The sequence below is a fragment of the Aulonocara stuartgranti genome (genome assembly GCF_965226115.1).
Source record: "Aulonocara stuartgranti genome assembly, chromosome: 13".
NCBI classification, from domain to species: Eukaryota; Metazoa; Chordata; class Actinopteri; order Cichliformes; family Cichlidae; genus Aulonocara; species Aulonocara stuartgranti.
In genome coordinates, this window is record NC_138949.1 from 34,370,780 (window position 1) to 34,393,249 (window position 22,470).

Genomic DNA, 22,470 nt, shown 5'->3' on the forward strand with positions numbered 1-22,470 from the left:
TTTTTGAGCTATGACCACTTTGAGCCGTGTCTTTCTTTGCCGTAAAGAATACAAAGAACTGGATTTAATACCCTGCTGTCTTGCAACATCTGATTAACAATGTCTTTCGTGACATGCTAGGCTGGTGGCCGTTGGCATATTTGGATTACTTTTTGATCTACTCTGGTCCCAAGAAGACCATGTTACTCATCTTAGGGTGGTGCTTAACAGACAGTTCGAACACCAGCTAGTCTGTGAGCTGGAGAAATGTGCCCGCTATCAAAGCTCCACCCCCTTCTTCGGCTTCATTAACTCTTTGTGGCAATGATCGGACCGACAGTGCATATCGGCGTGTTTGGGTTCCTTTATTTTGTTCAACAGCTCTTTTAGGCACAACTCGAGCCAGGAGTCTGCTCGTCTCGCAGCGTCCTCCACTGCACACACACAGTTTCTGCCAACACTATATATAAGGAGAGAGTCACTGGTCTCACCGCACCACCCCTCCACTGCCAGCAGGCCAGAGACCACCCCCTGCCACACTCTTCTATGGTTTACCCATGGATTCGCAGAAGGTTCAAGCTGTTGCTCAGTGGCTGCAACCAACTAGCCTCAAACAGCTGCAGGGGTTTCATTAACTTCTATCGGTGCTTTTGTGACATGTTCTATTTTCTTATTGACATTTCTTCCCAGGAGGCTTTGGGAAAATGGCGCACGTCACCCGAATGACTACTTCTTCCGTCTGAGAGTGATTGTGAGAAATTCTCTGTCTATCTTGGACTTAACTGGATTGTCATTCACTGGCAATGCTACACACCAGTCACCATGAGCTCCAGGCCTGTCTGCTTTTGTGATTTCAGAGTCTGTCACAGCTCCTAAGAATGGTGCTGTAACGGTCGCAAGGTAATGTGAAGGGGACCAGATGGGAGAAAACAACCACACGAGCCTTCAAACGCCTTTCAGAGCTCTGAATATGTTTGTCTTAAACAAATACAGAGGTTTAACACTCTCAACAGCGACACATCTAAAGACGAACAACCCAGCCTCTCAAAAAAACCTCCTTAAATAGATGCCGGTCATACCACCACCAATAAAAGACTTCCCCCCGACACGGCCCAGCTACAAAAAACCTATACGGTGAAATACTTCAGTTATTCTAACACACCTCACACAAATCTGATCACAAACACACTCCAGCTAAATAATATACAAACTAACTAAATCCAATCAAACTGAAAGTTCAGCTGGGAAAGGCTCCAGCACCCCCACAACCCTGACAAGGATAAGTGGAGGAGAAGGGATAGATGGCTGGAAAATTAACTGATCCAGTGTCTGTGACCAGGATGGAAACTGCATTGTTCTTCCTCATCCCGAGGTTGTTGTCACACCTGCACTGCAGGTAAACTGCCTGGCTTAGTATGAAGGATATCTCTGATTAACTGAAAAAGAGACATCAGTGCACAAAACTTCAGATGGCAAGTTTTCAAGGCTGCCAAAAACATCCTCATACTCAGCGTGACTGATTAGTATGATCAGAAACTGCCAAAAGAACAGAGTCGAACTCTGTCCGGTTGTAATACAAGACATTTACTGCCAAGCAGTCCTGATTTGATAAATGAACATCACACCCTCAGTATATTCCTCTATGTCCACACAGTCCCCAGATGTTGTCTGAAAATGCTCCATGGTGTGCACTCCAAGCAGCCCATAGCATTGGAACAGCCTCCTGTGCCCACACTACAACGTCCACGACCACAGGCGGCTCTTTTCTCACTCTGGGCGTGTACACTGTGTTCATCAGCAAAGTGAGATGGTTGGAGCTTCCAGTGTGAGGTAAGGGGGCTGCAGTGTATTCATTGTTGATATTTATGAGTCCCTCTGTTTGCACACATAACACGCTGTTGCATGTTGAGAGCAAACAGACGTAAGCCTTGTTGAAACTCCTTGCAAAGATGTGAAATGCATCTGTGATTTGAGGACAGTGCTGTAGTTCTCTCATCGCCTGCTTTACATCTGGACTCGGCAGAATTTGCACTGCGGTAATGATGCTTTGTCATAGCTCGCGTGGTAGACAGAAAGGCCAGCATTTCACAGTCATCAATTCCACATCAGGAGACCAGGAGATGCCAGCAAATCAAAATATTTCCATAAAAGATGACCAAAAGAAGAATTGACTTTATGTACACTAAGCTTGGATACAGTAAACACATTGATGAACGGAGCAGAAACACAGGCTCTATGTTTGCTGCTTAGCAGACTGACCAGCAGTGCACTCAGCTTTAGGCAGACTTTACTTGATGTATCACTCCTCCACCTTATCCTGGTGGAAGAGTTTGTGTGACCGATTGATCCTTGGCTCTTTGTTATTGATAGAAATTCACCCCTGGTTGAGTTCAAACAGACTTGCATCGACTGGTTCAGTGCTTGTATGTTGGGGTTTACTCCAGTGAATGAAGGGGTCACTTTCCTGGTATTTGACTTGAGCACAGGTTCTGACTGTTGTCTGCACTTTAGATGCTAAACTTGACTTGTGTTCGGTTGTTGGAAGGAGCTTTGCAGTTTTGAAAGTCAAACTGATGTTAGTTTGGAGAACCAATGAAACCCCGGAACAATCTTAAGCATCTGGCTGTCAGCGTGAAACCGTTTGGACAAAGCCATCACCTTGATGCATCATCCAGGTAAGTAAATCCCAAAGAGTTGATTCTGTTCATCTGGATGTTTTCAGTGGGAGAAACATTTTGTCACTCATCCAAGTTCTTCAGTCTCAGCTGACTGCAGGTTTCCAACCTTACAAACAGGACATTTGCACAATGACTGAAACCAGCGCAGTGAAAGAACAACGGGCTGAGAGGTCAGCTCATCATGAATATGCAAATTTCCATGACCTTTGATCAACAACCACTGATCAAAGCTCACAGCATTGTAAGATGGTGACAGATGTACCCTTAGGCCCCCTCCTCGATTCAGAGATGGTCTTTCCTTTTTCACGTAAATGGCCTCCTTGACTCCGCCCTCATTTCTCCCACTGAAAACGTTACGTCCAGATGAACAGAATCAACTTTTTGGGACAAAGCCACCACTTCTGTCTGATTCACAGCTGAAGAATGAGGCTGCTCAGCATTGCCCTGTCACACCTGTCCGGCAGGTAAACGTATCAGTTTGAAGGATATTTGGTGATTTCCTGAAAGAGGGGAAACATCAGGGGAAGCCCTCCAGAAAAATCTAAAACTTCCTCGTTGTCAGTGTGACTGACTATTTAGCTTCTAACACCAATTTCAAACACCTGTGTAGACACCTGTGGGTGTGAGTGCTCGTGTTTATAAGGTTTCTCCATTCGAGTTTTTACAGTAGGTAGGTGCAGGGAGCCACAGCCCTGCCCCCCAGGACATGAAGCATGCATAGAGGAGGCCCCACACATCTAGAGCCCCCCACAGCCTCAGGAGGACCACCACAGGGGCAATCACAGCACCCACTCAGAAAAGAGCAAAGGAGAGCCCAGCAGCCATGGTGCCGAAGCCACTGGAGGCTGTAGCAACGAGGCTACGCAAGAGAAACGAGCACTGGCACAGACCCCCACCCCTGAAGCCCTGCTACATTAGGCTGCCAGAAAAACACCACCCAAGAGCTACCAGACCCCATCCAGGTCAGTGCGACACCACACACCCCAAGCCCATTAACCCCCCCCAATATCAACTACAAAAAGCAAAGGTACGGCAAAACTATGGTGATGGAGACTAATATGGTAAATGGCCTGTATTTATATAGCGCTTTACACATCCACACATCCACACACTGGTGATGGCAGCTACATTGTAGCCACCCTGGGGCGCACTGACAGAGGCGAGGCTCTGTCAGTGCGCCCCATGTGTTGGAATGAGACATGGAAGACACGTACATGGGTATTTGTGTGGACGTAGCCGAATGCTCTCCAAATTCAGGGGCAGCAATCTTCGAAGGACCCGACCCACCTGGTCCACGTAGGACGGGTCCTTCAAAGGCCGGGTAGGTACATCTACAAAAAAATGTAATAAAAGGCAGGCTTAACTCTGAGGATGGTGGTCTGGAATAAAAGACAGGAACAAAGTGGTTCTGAAAATATTTATTTTTATTTTCATTGTTACCTCAGTATTGGTATGGAAATCCAGTAGAGGAATTGAATGGGGTAAAGTGTTTTGGGGAAAACATTTAAAAATTCAATGTATTTTTTGGGAGAAAATGGCTGTAGGGTTAAAGGCCCTTGTGAGTGTTTCAAAAGTATTTGAACTTGTGTGGGAAAATTGACGCCAATAAAATTAATGAGTGCTCACTGTAATTAAAATCCCTTAATCTAAGAAGATTCTGTGGTAGCACATGTGCTTAAAGCTGTTATCATAATTAGCAGCAAAGTGAGGTAAATGTATGTCTTTTGTTCGTTGTTGTTCTTTGCTGTGTCTTTCTGCCTTTTTCTTTGCCTAAAGACTTCACACAACCTCCGGTAAACTGAAAGTGAGTGCTAGAGCACAGAAGAAAAGAGAAGTGGTAGTAATCTCGGGTCTATTCAGCAGAGTGCGACACCGTGTGTGCAAAAGAGGGTATTACAACTAAGAAGGGGAAAAAAGGACTGAGTGATTTACATTCTGGAATAATAAAAGCTTGAATAAACAGTGTTTATCGTGCCGCTTTTAGACTAGTGAATATGTTTTATTCTTTATCTCAAAATGCCCATAAAAGACCCGGAAGAACGTCTGAGGAAATCTTACTCTGATGATCAGAGGTATGAGCCAGTTACCATTCCGAGTGATATGCCACCTATCCAGGCACCTGAACACCAAATGGACATAAGACCACCAACATGGAGTGAAGTGGAGAAGGTAGTGAAGCAGGCAAGAGCAGCATTGGCTCCAGGACCTAATGGCATCTCATGTAGGCTTTATAAAAGCACCCCACGAGTGCTCAAATACCTGTGGAAGCTGATGAAGGTAGCGTGGCAGAAAGGAGTGATTCCAAGGGCTTTGCGAAGAGCAGAAGGTATTCTGATCCCTAAGGAGAAGAACTCCTCATCCGTCAGCCAGTTTTGCCAGATCGTCCTGCTGAACATAGATGGAAAGATCTTCTTCAGTGTCTTGGCCCAAAGACTACTTTCCTGCAAAGACACAACTATGTTGACACATCAGTGCAGAAGGCCGGCATCCGGGGCTTCTCGGGATGTCTGGAGCATGCCAGCGTCATCTGGCACCAGATTCAAGCTACCAAGAAAGAACAAAGAGCCCTTCACGTGGTCTTTTTAGACCTTGCCAACGTCTTTGGGTCAGTTCCACATGAGATCTTATGGATGGCCATCAACTATTTCAGCCTACCAAACCACATCACAGGACTGGTCAAGACCTACTTTCAGGATTTACAGTTTTGTGTGACAGCTGAGAACACCACCACAGCCTGGCAGCACCTGGGAATCAGAGTTATGGCAGGCTGCACGATTTCCCCTCTGGCATTTATCACGGCAATGGAGTTGGTCATGCGGGCATCTCGGCGGGTAGAGGGAGGTGAGAGACTCTTCTCTTTTTCCTGTAGCCGAGATGGGAATTCGGGAGGAGGAGATGAGAACGGCATGGAGAGATGCACGAGGGTTATCATAATGCAAGTGAGAGACTCAGCTAGTGTTTACTGAGCTTCACTAGCACAAAAGAGTGTGTGAGTAGAAAGTAACAGTGTGAACGCTTAGCAACAGAGTGTCAGTGAAGTAACTCTTTCCAACGGTTGCACCACCGCGGAGAGAACCTTTCCAGCTGCGACCGCTGAGGCTCAAGGTTAGCACGGACTGCTTGGCTGCGCGATGGAAGCAGCTATTATGCACGGTCAGAGAGCTGTACAGTGACTGGCTAACGCGCCGCAGCAGAGGCAGCATTGTGTCCGCAGGGAGAGCGCAGATTGGACTCTGTGTGGGACTGGTGAGCAGCGACTTACCGAGGCACTGAACTGTAAGTTAGACTTTTTGTTCCAAGGAGAGGAGGAGTTTCGCCATTGCACCGTGTGAGCGACAAACAGGTCTGCAACAACTGTGAGTGTGAGTGTGTGGGAGTATTGTGTTTTTAGTGTATTCATATAACATATTTGGGATGATGTATTTGTGAAATAACCACCAAGAGGTGACAACTTGAGTTTGAGTCATTTAATATCCTTTCAAAGAGACTTCTTTCATTTCCAAAGTATATTTCATTTGCTTAAGGAACTGGAACATCATTTGAGTTCAAGAGTGTTTGTGTTGTACATTATTTTTCCTGCCCTTGCGTTCAGTAAACGTTCCCTTTTGATAAAGCATTAAAGCTTCAGCAGATGATGGACTGCTGACTCAGGAAGACTTAGCAGGTTGTAGTTTCTAAAACTCTCGGCCCCATGGCAGAGGAATATGAACCACCTCCTGAGAGTTTGGCCCAGAGAAGAATCTGTACAAACCATAAGGATCAGTTTTCACTGGGAGCGCGTCCTGAGGAAAGACAGCAAACAGTTAACCCAAATCAGAACCCTCGTGACCGTCTACACGAGGGTTCCCAGCAAACACTCATGTGGAGCCCCGGTGTGGGCACACCACCATTCAGCTGTGTTCTCCCAGTACACACACACTCTTAGTGTGGGCCGCCCTACTGGGGCTCCACATGTGTCTCATGGCTCAAGTCAGTGTTTTTTCTTCCTTCCTTATAAATTCTTCAGAAAGTGTGTGAAATACAAGAAGTAACACAGATGACCTCTGACACGAACGACTGCAGACTGCTGACACACTTGTACATAGACCACTGAAAATCCTTCACACACTCTAGATTTACCTGAGTGAAGTGGAGGGTTGGTCTGAAATGAAGATAAAATGTAATAAAGTATAACTTTAATCAAAAATATACAGTTGGTCTAAACGCAGTGGCAGCGTTTTTGTGCAGCACCACGCTGGATTTAAACTCACACTATCTGTTTTGCATCGACTGTTACAGCTGATGTTATGCACAGTCCCGTTGTCACAGGCTCAGAGGTACCTGGACAGCTTACAGATGTTTCCTCATTTTTCATAACAGACTACACAACGCCCTCGGCAGCTGGTCCAGTCTGTTCCTCAGAGCGAGGTGGTGAGCGGGGGTGGATGTACTGTTGTCTGTACTGTTCATACTTACTCACACTCGCTCTGAGATGAGAAGAAGGGAGGAACATCAAGTGTCTGATGGTTCCTGATGGCTCTCTCACCTAGAGCCCCCTCTGCTGGACATCACTCACAGTGACGCTCCAAAGACTCTTATTATGTTATAGAGAGTTTGTCATATTTTATTCTGAAGGGCTTCCTGTTTATAATCCTGTTGTGTCTCACTGTATGAAATATATTAATCTGCTCAGTGCCATCAGTGTAAGGAAGTATTACCCAGTATGATTTGGATTATAGCTTGTACAGCACTTCAGGAGCACCTTTGCACCTTTAGCATAGATTTGCACATCAATAACATTTGCACAACAGAGGTTTAATTATTTCTTTAACATTTAATGAGTATTTTACTCATTAGCAGGTAGCCTTTTGTTCCTGCACAGCTGCTCCTCATCAAGAAATGTGGTGGTTGTCTGTGAGGAGGAAAGAACTGTTACTGGGAGCAAATGAGGTCTACCATTAAGGAAAATGTGTGTGCACAGTCCAGAGCAGGGGTGTCGAACTCCAGGCCTCGAGGGCCGGTGTCCTGCAGAGTTTAGATCTCACCCTGGGTCAACACACCTGAATCAAATGATGAGTTCATTGGCAGCCTCTGGAGAACTTCGAGACATGTTGAGGAGGTCATTTAGCCATTTGAATCAGCTGTTTGGATCATGGACACCGGCCCTCGAGGCCTGGGGTTTGAGACCCCTGGTGCTCTCGTGCTTTCAAACTGACTCGTCACCACTGACCTGTGCTCGTGGTGCATTTGGATGTAATTAGAGTGAATTAGCAGGTTTATGACCCTGATGGCACCATAGTTCAGCAGCACTGAGAGTGTTGCTGAGGTCATCAGGTGAGCCTCTGTGATTGGATGAAACCAGAGGAGTTGCCTCGAGTTGGCTGTTGTGCAGGTGTAAGCTTCACGCTGGTTCGTTTGGTGTGTTCAGGGCTCATCTGCTTAATATATATGGGCAGTGTTGTGCTGCAGTAACCAGCAGGGGGCTCTGTGGGTTTATATTCTGGGATGCGCTCAGCCAGGGTGAGAGGTCAGGTCACAGCTGAAGCTGAGCTACCACCAGTAAAAACTTCACCTGACTGATGATAAGGTCTTCCTGCTGTCAGTGTGTGAGTCACTAACCTCGCACAGCTCCTCTCGATTGTTTACAAAACCTGTGCAGATCATAACCACTGATATTTGTGTCTGTGTCACATCAGGAGGTGAGTGGAGCCAAAGTGGCCAGCAGGTGTCACCGTGCAGACAGGTGTCTGCTCTGGATCATCCACAGAGCCTCACTCAGCTCTGCAGAGGATGCAAAAACCAAAATAATCTAACAGGAAGCGCAGAGGGCGGCCCGCCACGGCTCCTGGTCCCAGTCCCAGGATTTTGTGCTGTGGTGGCTCTTCAGTTCAATTCACTTTTATTTAAACAGCACCACAACAGCAGTCGCCTCAGGGGGCTTTAAAGGGTAAGACAAATTCTTACAATAACACAAAGAAAACAGAAAAACCCAACAATCATATGAAAGCTCTCCATGGCGTCGGCCCATCTTATCTCTCTGAGCTGCTACAGCCTCATACACCCAGCCGCTCTCTCAGGTCAGCTGATCAGCTGCTGCTGCATGTGCCCAGGACTGGCCGTAAAGTTAGAGGAGATCGTGCTTTTGCTGTAGCAGCTCCCAGACTGTGGAACGAGCTTCCTTTAGAGATTAGACGGGCCACTTCTTTACCTGCTTTTAAGTCACTCTTGAAAATCCACCTCTTGACCCTGACCTTTGACACCACGTGAGATGTTGGTTTTTAGTTTTATTTTAGTTGTTTTAGTTGATTCTATGCTGTTTTGTCTTGTTTTTCTTTTTAATATAGGGCTGTTTTAATTTTTTATGCACTATGTGTTTTATTTATTTATTTTTGCTGTTTTCTGTTATTCTATTGTTTTTAACTTATTTTCTGTACAGCACTTTGGTCCTGTGCTGGCTATTTTAAAGTGCTTTATAAATAAAATTGGATTGGATCCCCTATGAGCAGCACTTTGGCCACAGTGGGAAGGAAAAACTCCCTTTTAACAGGAAGAAACCTCCAGCAGAACCAGGCTCAGGGAGGGGCGGGGCCATCTGCTGTGATTGGTTGGGGTGAGAGAAGGAAGACAGGATAAAGACATGCTGTGGAAGAGAGACAGAGGTTAATAACACATATGATTCAATGCAGAGAGGTCTGTTAACACATAGTGAGTGTCCAAATTCATGGGCTGCGTCCTCCTGAGGCCGCATTTGTAGACCAATTACGTCACAGCGACGCGACGAAGCCTGTCCCAATTCAATGTCTGTTACCCACCAGCTAGCCGGGAGGTCAAGGGTCACCAGAGCCGGCCCACGTAGACCGCGAAGGCCGGGCCTCAGGAGGATGCAGCCCATGATGAATTTGGACACAGCTATTGTGATTAAAGAAGAAACCCCCAGTGCATCATGGGAATCCCCGGCAGCCTACGTCTATTGCAGCATAACTAAGGGAGGATTCAGGGTCACCTGGTCCAGCCCTAACTATATGCTTTAGCAAAAAGGAAAGTTTGAAGCCTGATCTTAAAAGTAGAGATAGTGTCTGTCTCCTGAATCCAAACTGGACCTCGAGCGTTTCTTGTCTTTGTCTTCTTGTCTCAGTGTTGTCTCTTGGTTATTTCCTGTTTTAAGGTCCTTTTCCAAATCCCATTTCTTGGTGATACTGATGATAAATACTGTCAGCTGGGATTCTCTGGGGTAAATCTGTCTTTCTGTGTCACAGTGAATGAGTCTCGATGTCTCGATCCCGTCTCCCCTTTGTTCTCATCTTGCATTTCATCATCTGAGCCTCTTCGTTCAGCATCGATCACACTCTAAGATCAGCCTCTTGGCACTTAATGACATCAGCTAGAAGCGAGGCTGCCATATCGCGCCATCGGCCCCTCTGACAATCACCAGTAGGCAACGGGTCAAGTGTCTTGCCCAAGGACACAACGAGCGAGACTGTCCGAGCCGGGGCTTGAACCGGCAACCTTCCGATTACAAGACGAACTGCCAACTCTTGAGCCACGATCGCCCCATTGTATATGAGCTTTGGGTTATTAATATTATATGCAATTGACTCCTGCTCATCAGTGATTGAGGGGGAATATTCAATTCAATTCAATTTTATTTATATAGCGCCAAATCACAACATAAGTCGCCTCAAGGCGCTTCATAGATACAGAGAAAAAAACCCAACAATCATATGACCCCCTATGAGCAAGCATAATTTAATTTAAAGGCCTTTGAAGGACGGAGCGTAACAACAAGTCTGATCATTAACGGATGATAAGTAATTGCAGAGACGTAACTGATGTATCAGCCGAGGCGCCCGCACAGCAGGACGGGCCGAGCTCAGGTACAAAATCTGCTGACAGTGAAACATTTGGTGTGCAGTACACAACACTGCAGTCTTACTGTGTGTCTATTAATGACGAGGAGAAGGAATCTGATGCTTTGTCATGTCTAACATCTTTCATTCAAATACAGTGAAAATGACTCACCTATAAATACTCACATATACAGATTAAGCCTGTTTATTCCAGCGTCTTTGCACCATAAACATAAATATGCTGTCTTACACGATCAGTGAAGCTGATTTGATTCTAGGATCAGGTTTAGTTTCAGATGTAATCAAATACATTTTTGGTTGTTAGTGTCTGAGCGGCGCCGCGATAACGGAGAAATGCAGAACATGCTACACGTATGTGTAGGTTTCAGGAGGAGCAGGTGCTCGTGTCCCTGTTTAAAGCACAAAAGCTGCTGATATACGGCCCTGAAGGTTGTTTGTAACAAGGTTCCAAGCAGAGCTTCAACATGCAGAACCGGGAGTGAGACACAACATGCAGTTTATTGAAAACAACCATGAAACCGGCTGGTTTACAGCTGATCCAAAGTTTGGGACCACACGTCCAAAAGACCGGTGAAACAAATCAAAGTTCAGTAACGAGTCGCTCCACTGTTATTGCTGATCGCGTCAAAAGTTCAGTGCGGCATGACTGCAAGTGTTTGCATGAGGTGAGTGGGAACAGACGGCTGCACGAAGGGCATCTACTGTCTGGAGCGGCTGTCCATTTTTGTAAACTTGCCATCCATCCCCAGGTTCTCAGTAGTGACGGTGCTGTGAGAGACCATGCTTATGCAGTTCAACAACCCAACCGCGTTCAAAAAGGGAAAATTTGTTTGCCTTTGCCATCAGAATGTCCTGACTGTGACTACCTGACAGGAAATGACAGTGAATCCACATTTGTGCCTAGATTTGTCCTTTTAAAGGCACGTGGGCTGAAACGTTTGATCAGCTGTAAAACAGCCGGTTGCAGTTTGTGTTGTTTTCAATAAACTGCATGCTCAAATGTTTGAAGCGAGAACGTTACAGGAAGAACGTTACAGCGAGAACGTTACAGCGAGAATGTTACAGCGAGAATTTTACAGGAAGAACATTACAGCGACAACATTACAGCGAGAACGTTACAGGAAGAACGTTACAGCAAAAATGTTACAGCGAGAACGTTACAGGAAGAACGTTACAGCGAGAATGTTACAGGGAGAATTTTACAGGAAGAACATTACAGCGAGAACGTTAAAGCGAGAACGTTACAGGAAGAACGTTACAGCGAGAACATTACAGCGAGAATTTTACAGGAAGAACATTACAGCGACAACATTACAGCGACAACATTACAGCGAGAACGTTACAGCAAAAATGTTACAGCGAGAACGTTACAGGGAGAACATTACAGCGAGAATTTTACAGGAAGAACATTACAGCGACAACATTACAGCGAGAACGTTAAAGCGAGAACGTTACAGCGAGAATTTTACAGGAAGAACATTACAGCGACAACATTACAGCGAGAACGTTAAAGCGAGAACGTTACAGGAAGAACGTTACAGCGAGACCTCGCCGCTCTTGTCCTCAAAGAAAAAAAAAAAAAAAAAAGGTCAGCCAATCCAAATTAAGTAGCGCAGAGCCGAACCAATCACAGCCGCAGCGTCACGTCGCGTGGCTTGTTACGTACAGCACAAGTGCCAAGCCGCACGCACGTGTGTTTGTTTGGGAAGCAGCCAGCGCGTAATGGAGGAAATGAGTGTGCCGACTAGAAAAATCAACCGAGCGTGACCGAAGAGAAAACAGATGATGGTTCCAATGCCGGAGAGATTGTCGAACGGAAGAGCCATAGAAGTTCCTGTTAGATTATTCTGTTATTATATGTTACCTTATATATGTAATCAAAATAGTTGAATTAGAATACTGCTGTAGATCACATTATACCCTTTAATATAGAGTGTGTGAGCTGTATGTAGTTTAGTTCTCATTATACTTTTGAGTTAACAGAACATATTCACATATTAGTTCATTAGATAAATGTGCATCACTCTGTATCCTTGATCTGCTGGGAATGTGTTACACTGTTTTCTTGACATGCTTAATTGTTGAATCATGAAGAGAAGGTTGTAAGCAGGAGACTCTGTGTCTAAAGACAGGGGAGATAGATAGACCACATTCCACACCCCCACCTTACAGAAAGCAGAGAAACAACTGCCGAGGTCATAACTTAGGCGCTGTAACAGAGAAAGAATGTGATGTTTTGGCTTTTACGACTAGCTGGGGGCCACTAGAGACTATAAAAAGCTGAGCAACCCGTCACCATTTTGAGACATGTGCCTGACCCTCTGGTAGCATCTCTCCCGTCCGGACGTTGTAATGCTCTGACTGTTGAATTGTATGGAAATAAATGATTGTTGATTGAGCATTTATACACCGAGTATTGTCCTTCCTTCAGCCCAAAGATTCAAAGAATTGGGAGATTTCAACATTCCGTAGTGTGAAGGTATTTCGGCTATTTCAAGTCTGACAAAAAACAGAGTAGCGTGCACTGTAAATTGTGCCGAAAGCAAGTCTGGAAATACAATAAACTGGAGCATGCGTCACACTGTGCGCCACGTTATTGTTTCAGTGAAATGAATTTCTACAATACTGTTACTGTTAATTCTACTCTCTGCAGCGTTTAAATGCTTACATATACACACAGTTACTGTCCCTCCACACATACGACTCGGTTCTGCTTCTATGCCCCAGCTTTGTTTACTTTTTCCCACCGAGGCTTCTAGACTTCTGATTGGCCAACATTTCTGCACGGTTAGGAATCTAGCGCCACCTGCTGCTTTGGCATGTTCATAGCAGCGTTTTCCTTCATTTCTGCCTTTATGTGTGGACGGGATTATTTTTTAAAACGAAAACGGAAAATCTCCGTTTTCAAAAATACCCGTGTACGTGTGGACGTAGCCTCAGTCTCTGACTGGAAGCGCTAATTCGTCATTCGGCTTTTGTCAGACTAAAGTAACTGTTAAAACTGTTTGAAAAGCTCAGCTATACAACAAGGAGAGATTGAGAATTTCCTTTTAGTTCTCAGTTTATTTGATATTGACAAAAGTTAGTCAGTTTTGTCTGTTCTTCTGTAAAACAAACTAAGATTTATTTTTAGAATTAATATTTTGTTTCTAAGTGGAATTGACAATTTAGTCTGTTTCGTTTGTTCTATTTTGAAACTTAAACGCTTTAGCGGCTGCCTTTTGTGTAGTTTGCAATATTTGCCTTTATTTATCTGAAAAAGTCTCATGTTCCTTAAGTACATCTACCCTGTTGAACTTATTATGGGAAATAAATATTTAAATAAAAACAAGCTGCTGATTATTTCACATTTTACTTGTGAGCAACGGCACATTTAAATCTTACAAATATAGTTATTTGGCTGATATCGTGATAGATATCGTTATCGCCTGAAATGAAAAAAACATATCGTGATATGAAAAAATCTCATATCGCCCAGCTCTATTACAGCGAGAACGTTAAAGCGAGAACGTTACAGGGAGAACGTTACAGCGAGAGCGTTACAAGGAGAACTTTAAAGCGAGAACGTTACAGGGAGAACGTTGCAGCGAGAACGTTGCAGCGACAACATTACAGCGAGAACATTACAGCGACAACATTACAGCGAGAACGTTAAAGCGACAACATTACAGCGAGAACGTTAAAGCGAGAACGTTACAGGGAGAACGTTACAGCGAGAGCGTTACAAGGAGAACGTTACAGCGAGAACGTTACAGTAAGAACATTACAGCGAGAGCGTTACAGGGAGAACGTTACAGCGAGAACTTTAAAGCGGGAACATTACAGCGAGAACGTTAAAGCGAGAACGTTACGGGGAAAACATTACGAGAACGTTACAGCGAGAGCGTTACAGCGAGAACGTTACAGGGAGAGCGTTATAGGGAGAGCGTTACAGCGAGAACGTTACAGGGAGAACGTTACAGCGAGAGCGTTACAGGGAGAGCGTTACAGGGAGAGCGTTACAGCGAGAACGTTACAGGGAGAACGTTACAGCGAGAGCGTTACAGGGAGAGCGTTACAGGGAGAGCGTTACAGCGAGAACGTTACAGGGAGAACGTTATAGCAAGAGCGTTACAGGGAGAACGTTACAGGGAGAACGTTACAGCGAGAACGTTACAGGGAGAACGTTACAGCGAGAACGTTACAGGGAGAACGTTACAGGGAGAGCGTTACAGCGAGAACGTTACAGGGAGAGCGTTACAGGGAGGGCATTAACGAGTCTCTCACTGTGTCTGAAACAGGAACAGTTACTCCTGCTTTTACTTCCTCACACCTGAGAAAATCAGCCCTGACTCACCTGCAGCGAGGCCTCACGCTGCACTAAGTTCACTTTGAACTCTTCCTGTCACATCTGTCTGTAACCTGCAGCTGTCGGAGCACCGCCCACTGGAAGGAATCCAGCCTCAGGAGGTCATGCTGCTGATAGATGAAGCTGAAGAGACACCTGTGCAGGTGTGCTCTTACTCATTTCTATCAATGTGTTTCATCTGCTCATCATACTCTGAACATACACAGACCCCCTTCCCCCAACACACACACACACAACACTTGTTCACCTCTATAAACGGGATCATGTCCGCGTGCTGATAATCTGCTGATGTGGAACGAAGAGTTTGTGACTGCAGAGCCTGATTATCAGTTTGTTCTGCTGCAGACGTCAGCAGAAGGCGGGGGGGCTTTATCACATCTAATGGCGTCATGCATTCACACTGTCAGCTTAACACAGGGACCCTCACCTGGAAGATGGCCCCGGCCTCTATATGCAGGTAAAGGAGACCTGTTACCTGCTCTGCCCTGTTCTTTTTTATTATTATTATCTCTTTTATTGGGACAGCTGTTGAATATAACAGTAGTATGTCTTTTTACACTTTCTTTGCTGTCACATTTTAACTTATAATTGAAAAATAAAGAAGAAAGAAAAAGAAGAGAAAAGGAAAAAAAAAACTAGGGTTAGGAGGCAGCAGGGCAGGTAGGTTTACATAATACTCAGGGTTGTAACATCAGCTCTGCCCTGTTCTGAGCTGACATCTGTCCCAAAGGAGCCCTGGGAGTTTACACTTTGTTTGGTTTCCTACAGTGAGTGATCAGAAACGGATCAAACACTGATGCATCATCACAGAACAGAACCGGACTCTGCTGAATCTGGGGTCAGGGCTTAAAGGAGTGATCCAGCACTAAGGTGCTCAGACATTCACACCTGTAAAAGGCGGCAGGTGACCCCGATGTCCTTCCTCTGGCATTTGGTCACGCTTAAAGCCAGCTGAACTTTTCATGGCAGTGAAGGATGAACACGTCACTGAAGTATGAATGAGACGCAGAGAGGTGAGTCCGGAGGCCCCGCCCCCTCCTCAGGGCTGTTTAATAGGGCCGCAGAGAGGCGAGCGGACAGACTGCAGGCGGGCTCCGAGCGTCCTCTCGCTTTGCCGTCGTTACTGAAGTCTGAGAGAACCAGAGATGCTGCCGGTGAACGGGACGGACTTCCGGCTGTCCGAGTACAGCTTCGAGCGGCGCTTCGACGAGCGGGGAGCGATCGAGTGGATGCAGGCCAACTGGTGAGTCCCGCTTCAGCTTCGGACCGAAACCCCGAGACGGTCCCGGCAAGTTTCTCCGGGACCGGACGCGTCATCTCGAAAAACGGCAAAATTAAATTAAATCAATTAAATTAAATGAGAATCCATCCTGTTGATTGTCATGTAAAAGGTTCGACTTTGTAAAGTTATTGCGTTTTTAAAGGTGCTCTTCGTTTTACTGGGACACTCGGGGTACAGCCTTGGTTTCGGGATACACCCAGGAATCCCCCCGATCCGGTTCACCAAAAGTGTCTCACCTGTCCGGTAGCGGCACGTACCGGGAGGACCAGCTCTGTGTCGGTAGAGAGCGTGATTTGTGTGCCGTGATAGCGGGATAGATGGGGCGGTGTGGGTTTTTCACGACACTCGGACTCATTCAGTTTAAAAGCCGCTTTAAGCGCAGACCGGGAGGAACCGCAGAAACGAACTGTTTTTGAACGGGGTTTGGTGGGGCGCACGCACGGATACTTTCTCCGGGTACACACCTGCCGAGAAACTTCCAGAGCCTTACGTAAGGACGTGTGGTCAGTGGCACACGCAGGTGTACCGCAGGTGAGCTGCTTGGCCAGTGACGTCACGGTTGTATTTGCTTTCGTCCCGCCCTGCCGAGCCCTCCGCGAGCGACGCGCATGATGCGACGTGAAATATTTGACTTGCTCATAACTGTGATAGGAACACACTCGGTGATGTGCGCATGCGCCAGCTGCTGTATTTAAAACTTATGTAACCTTCAGGCTCGTGAGGAAACTCTGCTGCCACCAAAACAAATGATGTTTTCCCCTGAATCCAAAAAAGCTCCGGACTAAACGAGTGTTTGCTCCTGCAGGAAGAGCTCGTTCGTGTTCTGCGCGCTGTACGTCGCCCTGGTCTTTGGAGGGCAGCACTACATGAAGACACGCCCCAAGCTCAACCTGCGCCGGCCGCTCATCCTCTGGTCACTGAGCCTCGCCATCTTCAGGTAACACTCCTCACACGTGCACACACTCACACGCACTCCACGGACAGCGGGACTCGTTCCTTGCTCTGTGATTGGTCACCTTCACAGAGTTAACCACGCATAAGTGACACCTAAAACGAGACGTTCAGCCACGCTGTGATGGTCTGAAGCTCCTCCCACTACATCACCATAAAAGAGCTGTCAGTGTCGATCGTGGCGGGACTCAGTCCTCTCAGTGATGTCACTGATCACACCGTCAGGCTACAAATGAACGAAACTCTCAAAGCAGTGAATCCCGGGTGGGCGGGGCATGCACGCGCTTGTACGGTGTTTTCAACAAAGGAGAAAATTCCTTCAGTCTCGTAGAGACGCTGCAGAGTGAAACACTGACAGTCTCCATGGTAACCACAGGCATGCTTTGCATTCCATTCTTGCTGAATCAACACTTGTGCACAGCCAGCATGCTGTCCCCGTGGTAACCTGCTCCAGAGGTACCTGCGGCTCAGGTGTGTTTGTTTTTTCACCTGTGTGAGAACAATAGAGATGTGGGCGGAGTCATGGCCGCTGTCAGGAAACATGAAGCTGCTGTAAACACAAAGATTAAAATCAGCAGAATGAACCTTTAAAAGGAGCCTCACTTCCTCACAGACACACAACAGTTTGCTTTCCTGGGTTAGGGTTGACCTACTGCTTTAGCTATAAGCTTACATAACCATGACCATGACCCAATTATGACCCTAAAACCACAGTTTGTGAAAAATGATTCTGGTCCCTACCAGGATAGTAAGAACCAAAACGCACACAGACACACAAACGCACACACGCTGAGGGCGTCTTCAGGGTAGTGCTGCTCTGAGTGGCCACGCCGTGTTTCTGCTCGTGTCCTTGTTTCTGTGCTCTGATGGATTTGTTTCCGGTTCTCTGCAGCATCATCGGGGCGATCCGGACCGGTCCCTACATGTTCCACATCCTGAGCTCCAGCGGCTTCAGACAGTCCATCTGTGACCGGAGCTTCTACAACGGCCCGGTCAGCAAGTTCTGGGCGTACGCCTTCGTCCTCAGCAAGGCTCCAGAGCTCGGTCAGTGCGTTAGCTTTTATAGCCTTGTAGCGGCGCCGAGATGAAACGTGTGACTAACGTGAGCTTTGTTTGCAGGCGACACGGCGTTCATCGTGCTGAGGAAGCAGAAGCTGCTCTTCCTGCACTGGTACCACCACATCACCGTGCTGCTCTACTCCTGGTACTCCTACAAAGACATGGTGGCCGGCGGCGGCTGGTTCATGACCATGAACTACACCGTGCACGCGCTCATGTACAGCTACTACGCGGCCCGTGCCGCCGGGCTGCGCGTGCCCCGCCCCTTTGCCGTGCTGATCACCAGCGCTCAGATCGCTCAGATGGCGATGGGCGTGGCGGTGAGCGCGTTGGTGTACCGCTGGATGCAGCAGGGAGACTGCCCCTCCAGCCTGGACAACATCGTCTGGGCCGCCCTCATGTACTTCAGCTACCTGCTGCTCTTCTCCAACTTCTTCTACCAGACGTACCTGCGCCCCGACGCCAAGACCACCAAAACCCAGTAAAACCAGCAGAACCAGCCAGGAGGTTAAAAACTGAAGCTGCTAGAACATGACCTTTACTTTTTTTTTTTTTCTTTTTTTTTTTTTTACCAGTTTTTACTGGACAGGATGGAAAAACCTGTGAACGACACTGTGAGGGGGCGGGGCCAACACACAGCTACACATAACTTCATAGTTTATCTGCCCTTTGATGCTTTCGGTGTTTCAGTGATGATGAGGGCTGGTTTCAGCCTCCTCTTCAGTCATCAGGCTGGAATGTCCCCCGAGCACTGATCCAGCCTCTCCCAGCATTCCTCCTCGCACTGGTTCCACTGGTTCCACCTGCTCACCACACCTGCCCTCGCTCATCCGGGTGGAGCACAGACGGTTTCTTTCACTCACTGCATGTTTGAAGCTTCATGAATCCTCACAGAGTTCCTGGTTTGTGACACACGAGCTTGGAGAGGAGGATGCTGGGAGATTTTCAGGGTCAGATGAAGATGAAGAGGAGCATCAAGCTGGCGAGCTGCAGATTCAGAAAACCAGGTTTCCTGCTTTCACATGACACGCGGCGTTTAAAGACGTCCTGGTGTCTTCCTCTGTTTGCTGATGTAAGAGCAGTAATTTGCTCTGATTGGTCCATCTCGGTGACACTGGGCAGCGCTGGGCTCTCTGTAACGGAGGGAAACAGCAGGAGGTCCTTAACCTCAGCTCCCTTTAAACTCAAGTTCTGACCTCACTTCCTGTGGCGTTTACATACGTGAACACGTGATCAGGAGGTTTTTCCATCCTTTCTCATTTCACTTTTCCTTCGTCCGCTGACAAACAGAAGAACCCCTCCATTTTTAAAATCTATTTATTGATCATTTTGTTTACCTGACCTATGAAGGCACCTGATTGGCTGCTGGAGACGTCTGACACTTCCTGTGACGTTTACCTGTTTGAGTGTCGGGATGAACGTTGATGACGGTTTACAGAGACGTCTTCCTGTGTCTGCAGTCGCTGTACGGCTTTTTATAGAATTCTGTTCTTTGTTATTTTCTATTTTTTTTCTTGACTAAAACATTTATTTATTGTACTGATGAAAACGAATAAAGATGCACTTTTTACGTTTGTACATCATGTTCTCACCTGGACGACCTTTGACCTGCTCTGTGCTGAAAATCAGCTGATTTCTGAGATTTGATTCACAGGAAAATATGTTTTGGTCCCAAAAGTTCCCACAGAGGAGCTCGAACACTAAATCACTTAATGAGAAACCTCAAAGATGATTTCATCTCATCTCAGCGTCATTCGTACGAAGAGCTGCGTGAAAGTGTTCTTCAGTCGTTTCCTGAGACGTCAGCATCGCCGCAGCAGGAGCGGCGTCTCAGTCCAACGCCATCAGGTCTGATGGGATCTCTGCGCACGAGCGAATCCTCGGCTGCAGCGTACGAGCCATCAAATTCAGATCCAATTTATTCATAAGTTTTCCTAAAGTACTGAACAAAAAACAGATAAATGGTAAAACTGCTCACATAAAATAAAAAGAGCACATCTACTCACAGCGCTCCAAACGCGGTGGGGAAAAGATGTTTTCAAAAGAGACTTAAAAGCAGGAAGTGTGTCATATACTTAAAGTTTGGGCGCCGCAACTGAAAAAGCTTTTTTCCCCATAAAGTTCAACCTGGATTTTGGAACAACCAAAAGCAGCTGGTCGGCCTGCGAGGGAACACGGGGCTGGAGTACATCAGAAAGGGATGGAGGCATTTATAAGCCAACGTTAGGCCTTTGAAATGAATTCTGTGATAAACAGGAAGTTGATGAAGGAGGACAGGATAGTACCACCCATATGGAAAAGATGTATATAAATCTTATAAAGTTTGTATCTGTCTTGTGTGAAACTTGTATGAAAAGCATATAAGTGTGAAAACAGATATAAGATCCTTTGAAAAATTATATAATGAAACTTGTATGTTTTGGATACTTACTAAAACAATGTATGAAAGTAATGAGAAAGTGGCCACTTTCATGAGTAAATCATGTAAGTTTTTACTATTTCTTTTCCGTATGGGCAGTTAAGAGACGGGCGCTTGGCTGTAAAGTGCGTTACAATAGTCAAGCCGAGTTTCTCCAAGCTGCGCCCTGACAAAACTGCCTTAACTGCAAAACGCTTTTTGGCAACACAGAAGTGATCTGTTTGTTAAATTTAAGCTCCGAGTGATGTGTCCCAGATTTGGGACGCGCTGTTTGATGAGTGACCCAAGCCAACCATAATTAATAAGCGGGCTGCGTGAGGTATTATTAGGCCTGATATATTACCTCTGTTTTGCTTTCATGGAAGCTCAAACAGGTCCTTCCTGCTGGGAGGAATACTGCTGCCTAATAGCTGAGGCTCCAATCGAGGGAAAACCCTCTTTAGAGAGCCGTGCAGGGATAAGCAGCTCTCTGATGGACACCCGGCTGCTTTACAAGGAAACCAGGCAGCACTGTGTGGTAAACACTGCCCCCTGTTGGTGAGGAACACACTTCAATTTTCACTCTGCTCACAAACTAGGAACCAAAGTGTTTCCTACTGTTGGACCACATGTTCTGAACATAATCACTACCATCCTCTTGTCAGGTCAAGTACTGAGTGAGTTTAAACATGCAGTTATCCATCCCCAACTTAAGAAACCAGGCTCACACACTTCCATTATGACTTCAGACCCACCTCTGAGCTTTAAGCCGTTTCACAGCGCAGAGACGGCTCTCATAAAGGTCGTGAACAACATTATGGTAGCAACGGACTGTGGTAAACATGCAGTGCTTGTTCTATTGGATATGACTGCTGCATTCGACACGGTGGATCACGACCTGCTGATCTCTCGATTATCCTGCCGGGCACTTTCGTGGATAAAATCATATCTCTCAGGAGCTTTTGCGTTAAGTTGGGTTTGGCCTCATCCTCTCTGGTCCCTCTGCCATGGGGGGTACTGCAGGGATCTATTCTTGGGCCATTATTGTTTTCATTGTAGGGAGGGAGGTAGAGAGGGAGGGAGAGAGGGAGGTAGAGAGGGAGGGAGAGAGGGATATCGCTGCAGACGGTGAAGGCGCTGCGTGGAAAACAAATCCTTTTTTTTGTCCTGCCGCGTTTTGCCGCGGTGAGCCCGAGTGAAGACGGCACTGAAGCTTTGCTCTCTTTTCCTAGAGTGTCTTCCCCATTTGGGGTTATGTGTGAGTTGTCGTCCCTTTTTAATGTGCGTGTTGTGTCGATTTGTTATTAAACGCTTCCCCGGTTCCCCTGTCTCACGGGCAATCATACAGTTTTATCGTTTTCAATAAAGTAAAGTTTTTAATTGTTTTTAGGTGCAGCTGTTATACTGTTACTTTTATTTTGTATTAAAAATTAAACCCTTTGTGCGCCTACGGCTCTGTCCTATTTTAAATAGGTACCTACCACGGGTCACAAGAGCATCGTTTCTAATTTTGATTGAAACTGTCAGAGAAAACGGAGCCTCGAGCAGCCAGGACATTAGTTTACAGAAGCTGTACCACGTCCAGCAGAGACTGGACAGTATAGATGGAAAACAAACATGGCAGCAGTTTATCTCAGTCAGCGAGAGGAGCAGGCATGTGTTCGGCTGCTTCACATAGTGGGCATTGAGTTGTTGTGTCCATGTCTGTTGCTGTAACAGTAGTTCATGTTCAGAATAAAAGAGCCCAGCTCACTGATCTGATCGGGGCAAGTGTTCCCTTAGTGCCAAAGTATAACAGATGTTGGTGTAGTATAAGTCCTGAAAGTCTTTTATTGTCATGACTATTTTTATTTTTGTATGATACCTGATTTATATGGAATATGGCTGAAGTAAACTTAGTCATTTGTTTAACAGTAATTTAACGTTAT

The 22,470-nt window shown here is 46.3% G+C and overlaps 1 protein-coding gene across 1 annotated transcript; it reads left to right on the plus strand.

The window, feature by feature from the left end:
* The first annotated feature begins 15,886 nt into the window (after window positions 1-15,886).
* LOC309720636 (very long chain fatty acid elongase 6-like) lies at window positions 15,887-19,722 on the plus strand. Its single transcript, XM_082557729.1, has 4 exons — window positions 15,887-16,095; window positions 16,940-17,071; window positions 17,978-18,129; window positions 18,205-19,722. The coding sequence occupies exons 1-4, from the start codon at window positions 15,998-16,000 to the stop codon at window positions 18,627-18,629; spliced, it is 807 nt and encodes a 268-aa protein (XP_082413855.1). The 5' UTR covers window positions 15,887-15,997; the 3' UTR covers window positions 18,630-19,722.
* Window positions 19,723-22,470: the final 2,748 nt, after the last annotated feature.

Coding starts and splice junctions, on each gene's coding strand:
- LOC309720636 (XM_082557729.1), top strand. CDS start 15,998: ATGCTGCCGGTGAACGGGACGGACTTCCGGCTGTCCGAGTACAGCTTC. Junction 16,096..16,939: donor GAGTGGATGCAGGCCAACTG/GTGAGTCCCGCT, acceptor TTGCTCCTGCAG/GAAGAGCTCGTTCGTGTTCT. Junction 17,072..17,977: donor CTGAGCCTCGCCATCTTCAG/GTAACACTCCTC, acceptor GGTTCTCTGCAG/CATCATCGGGGCGATCCGGA.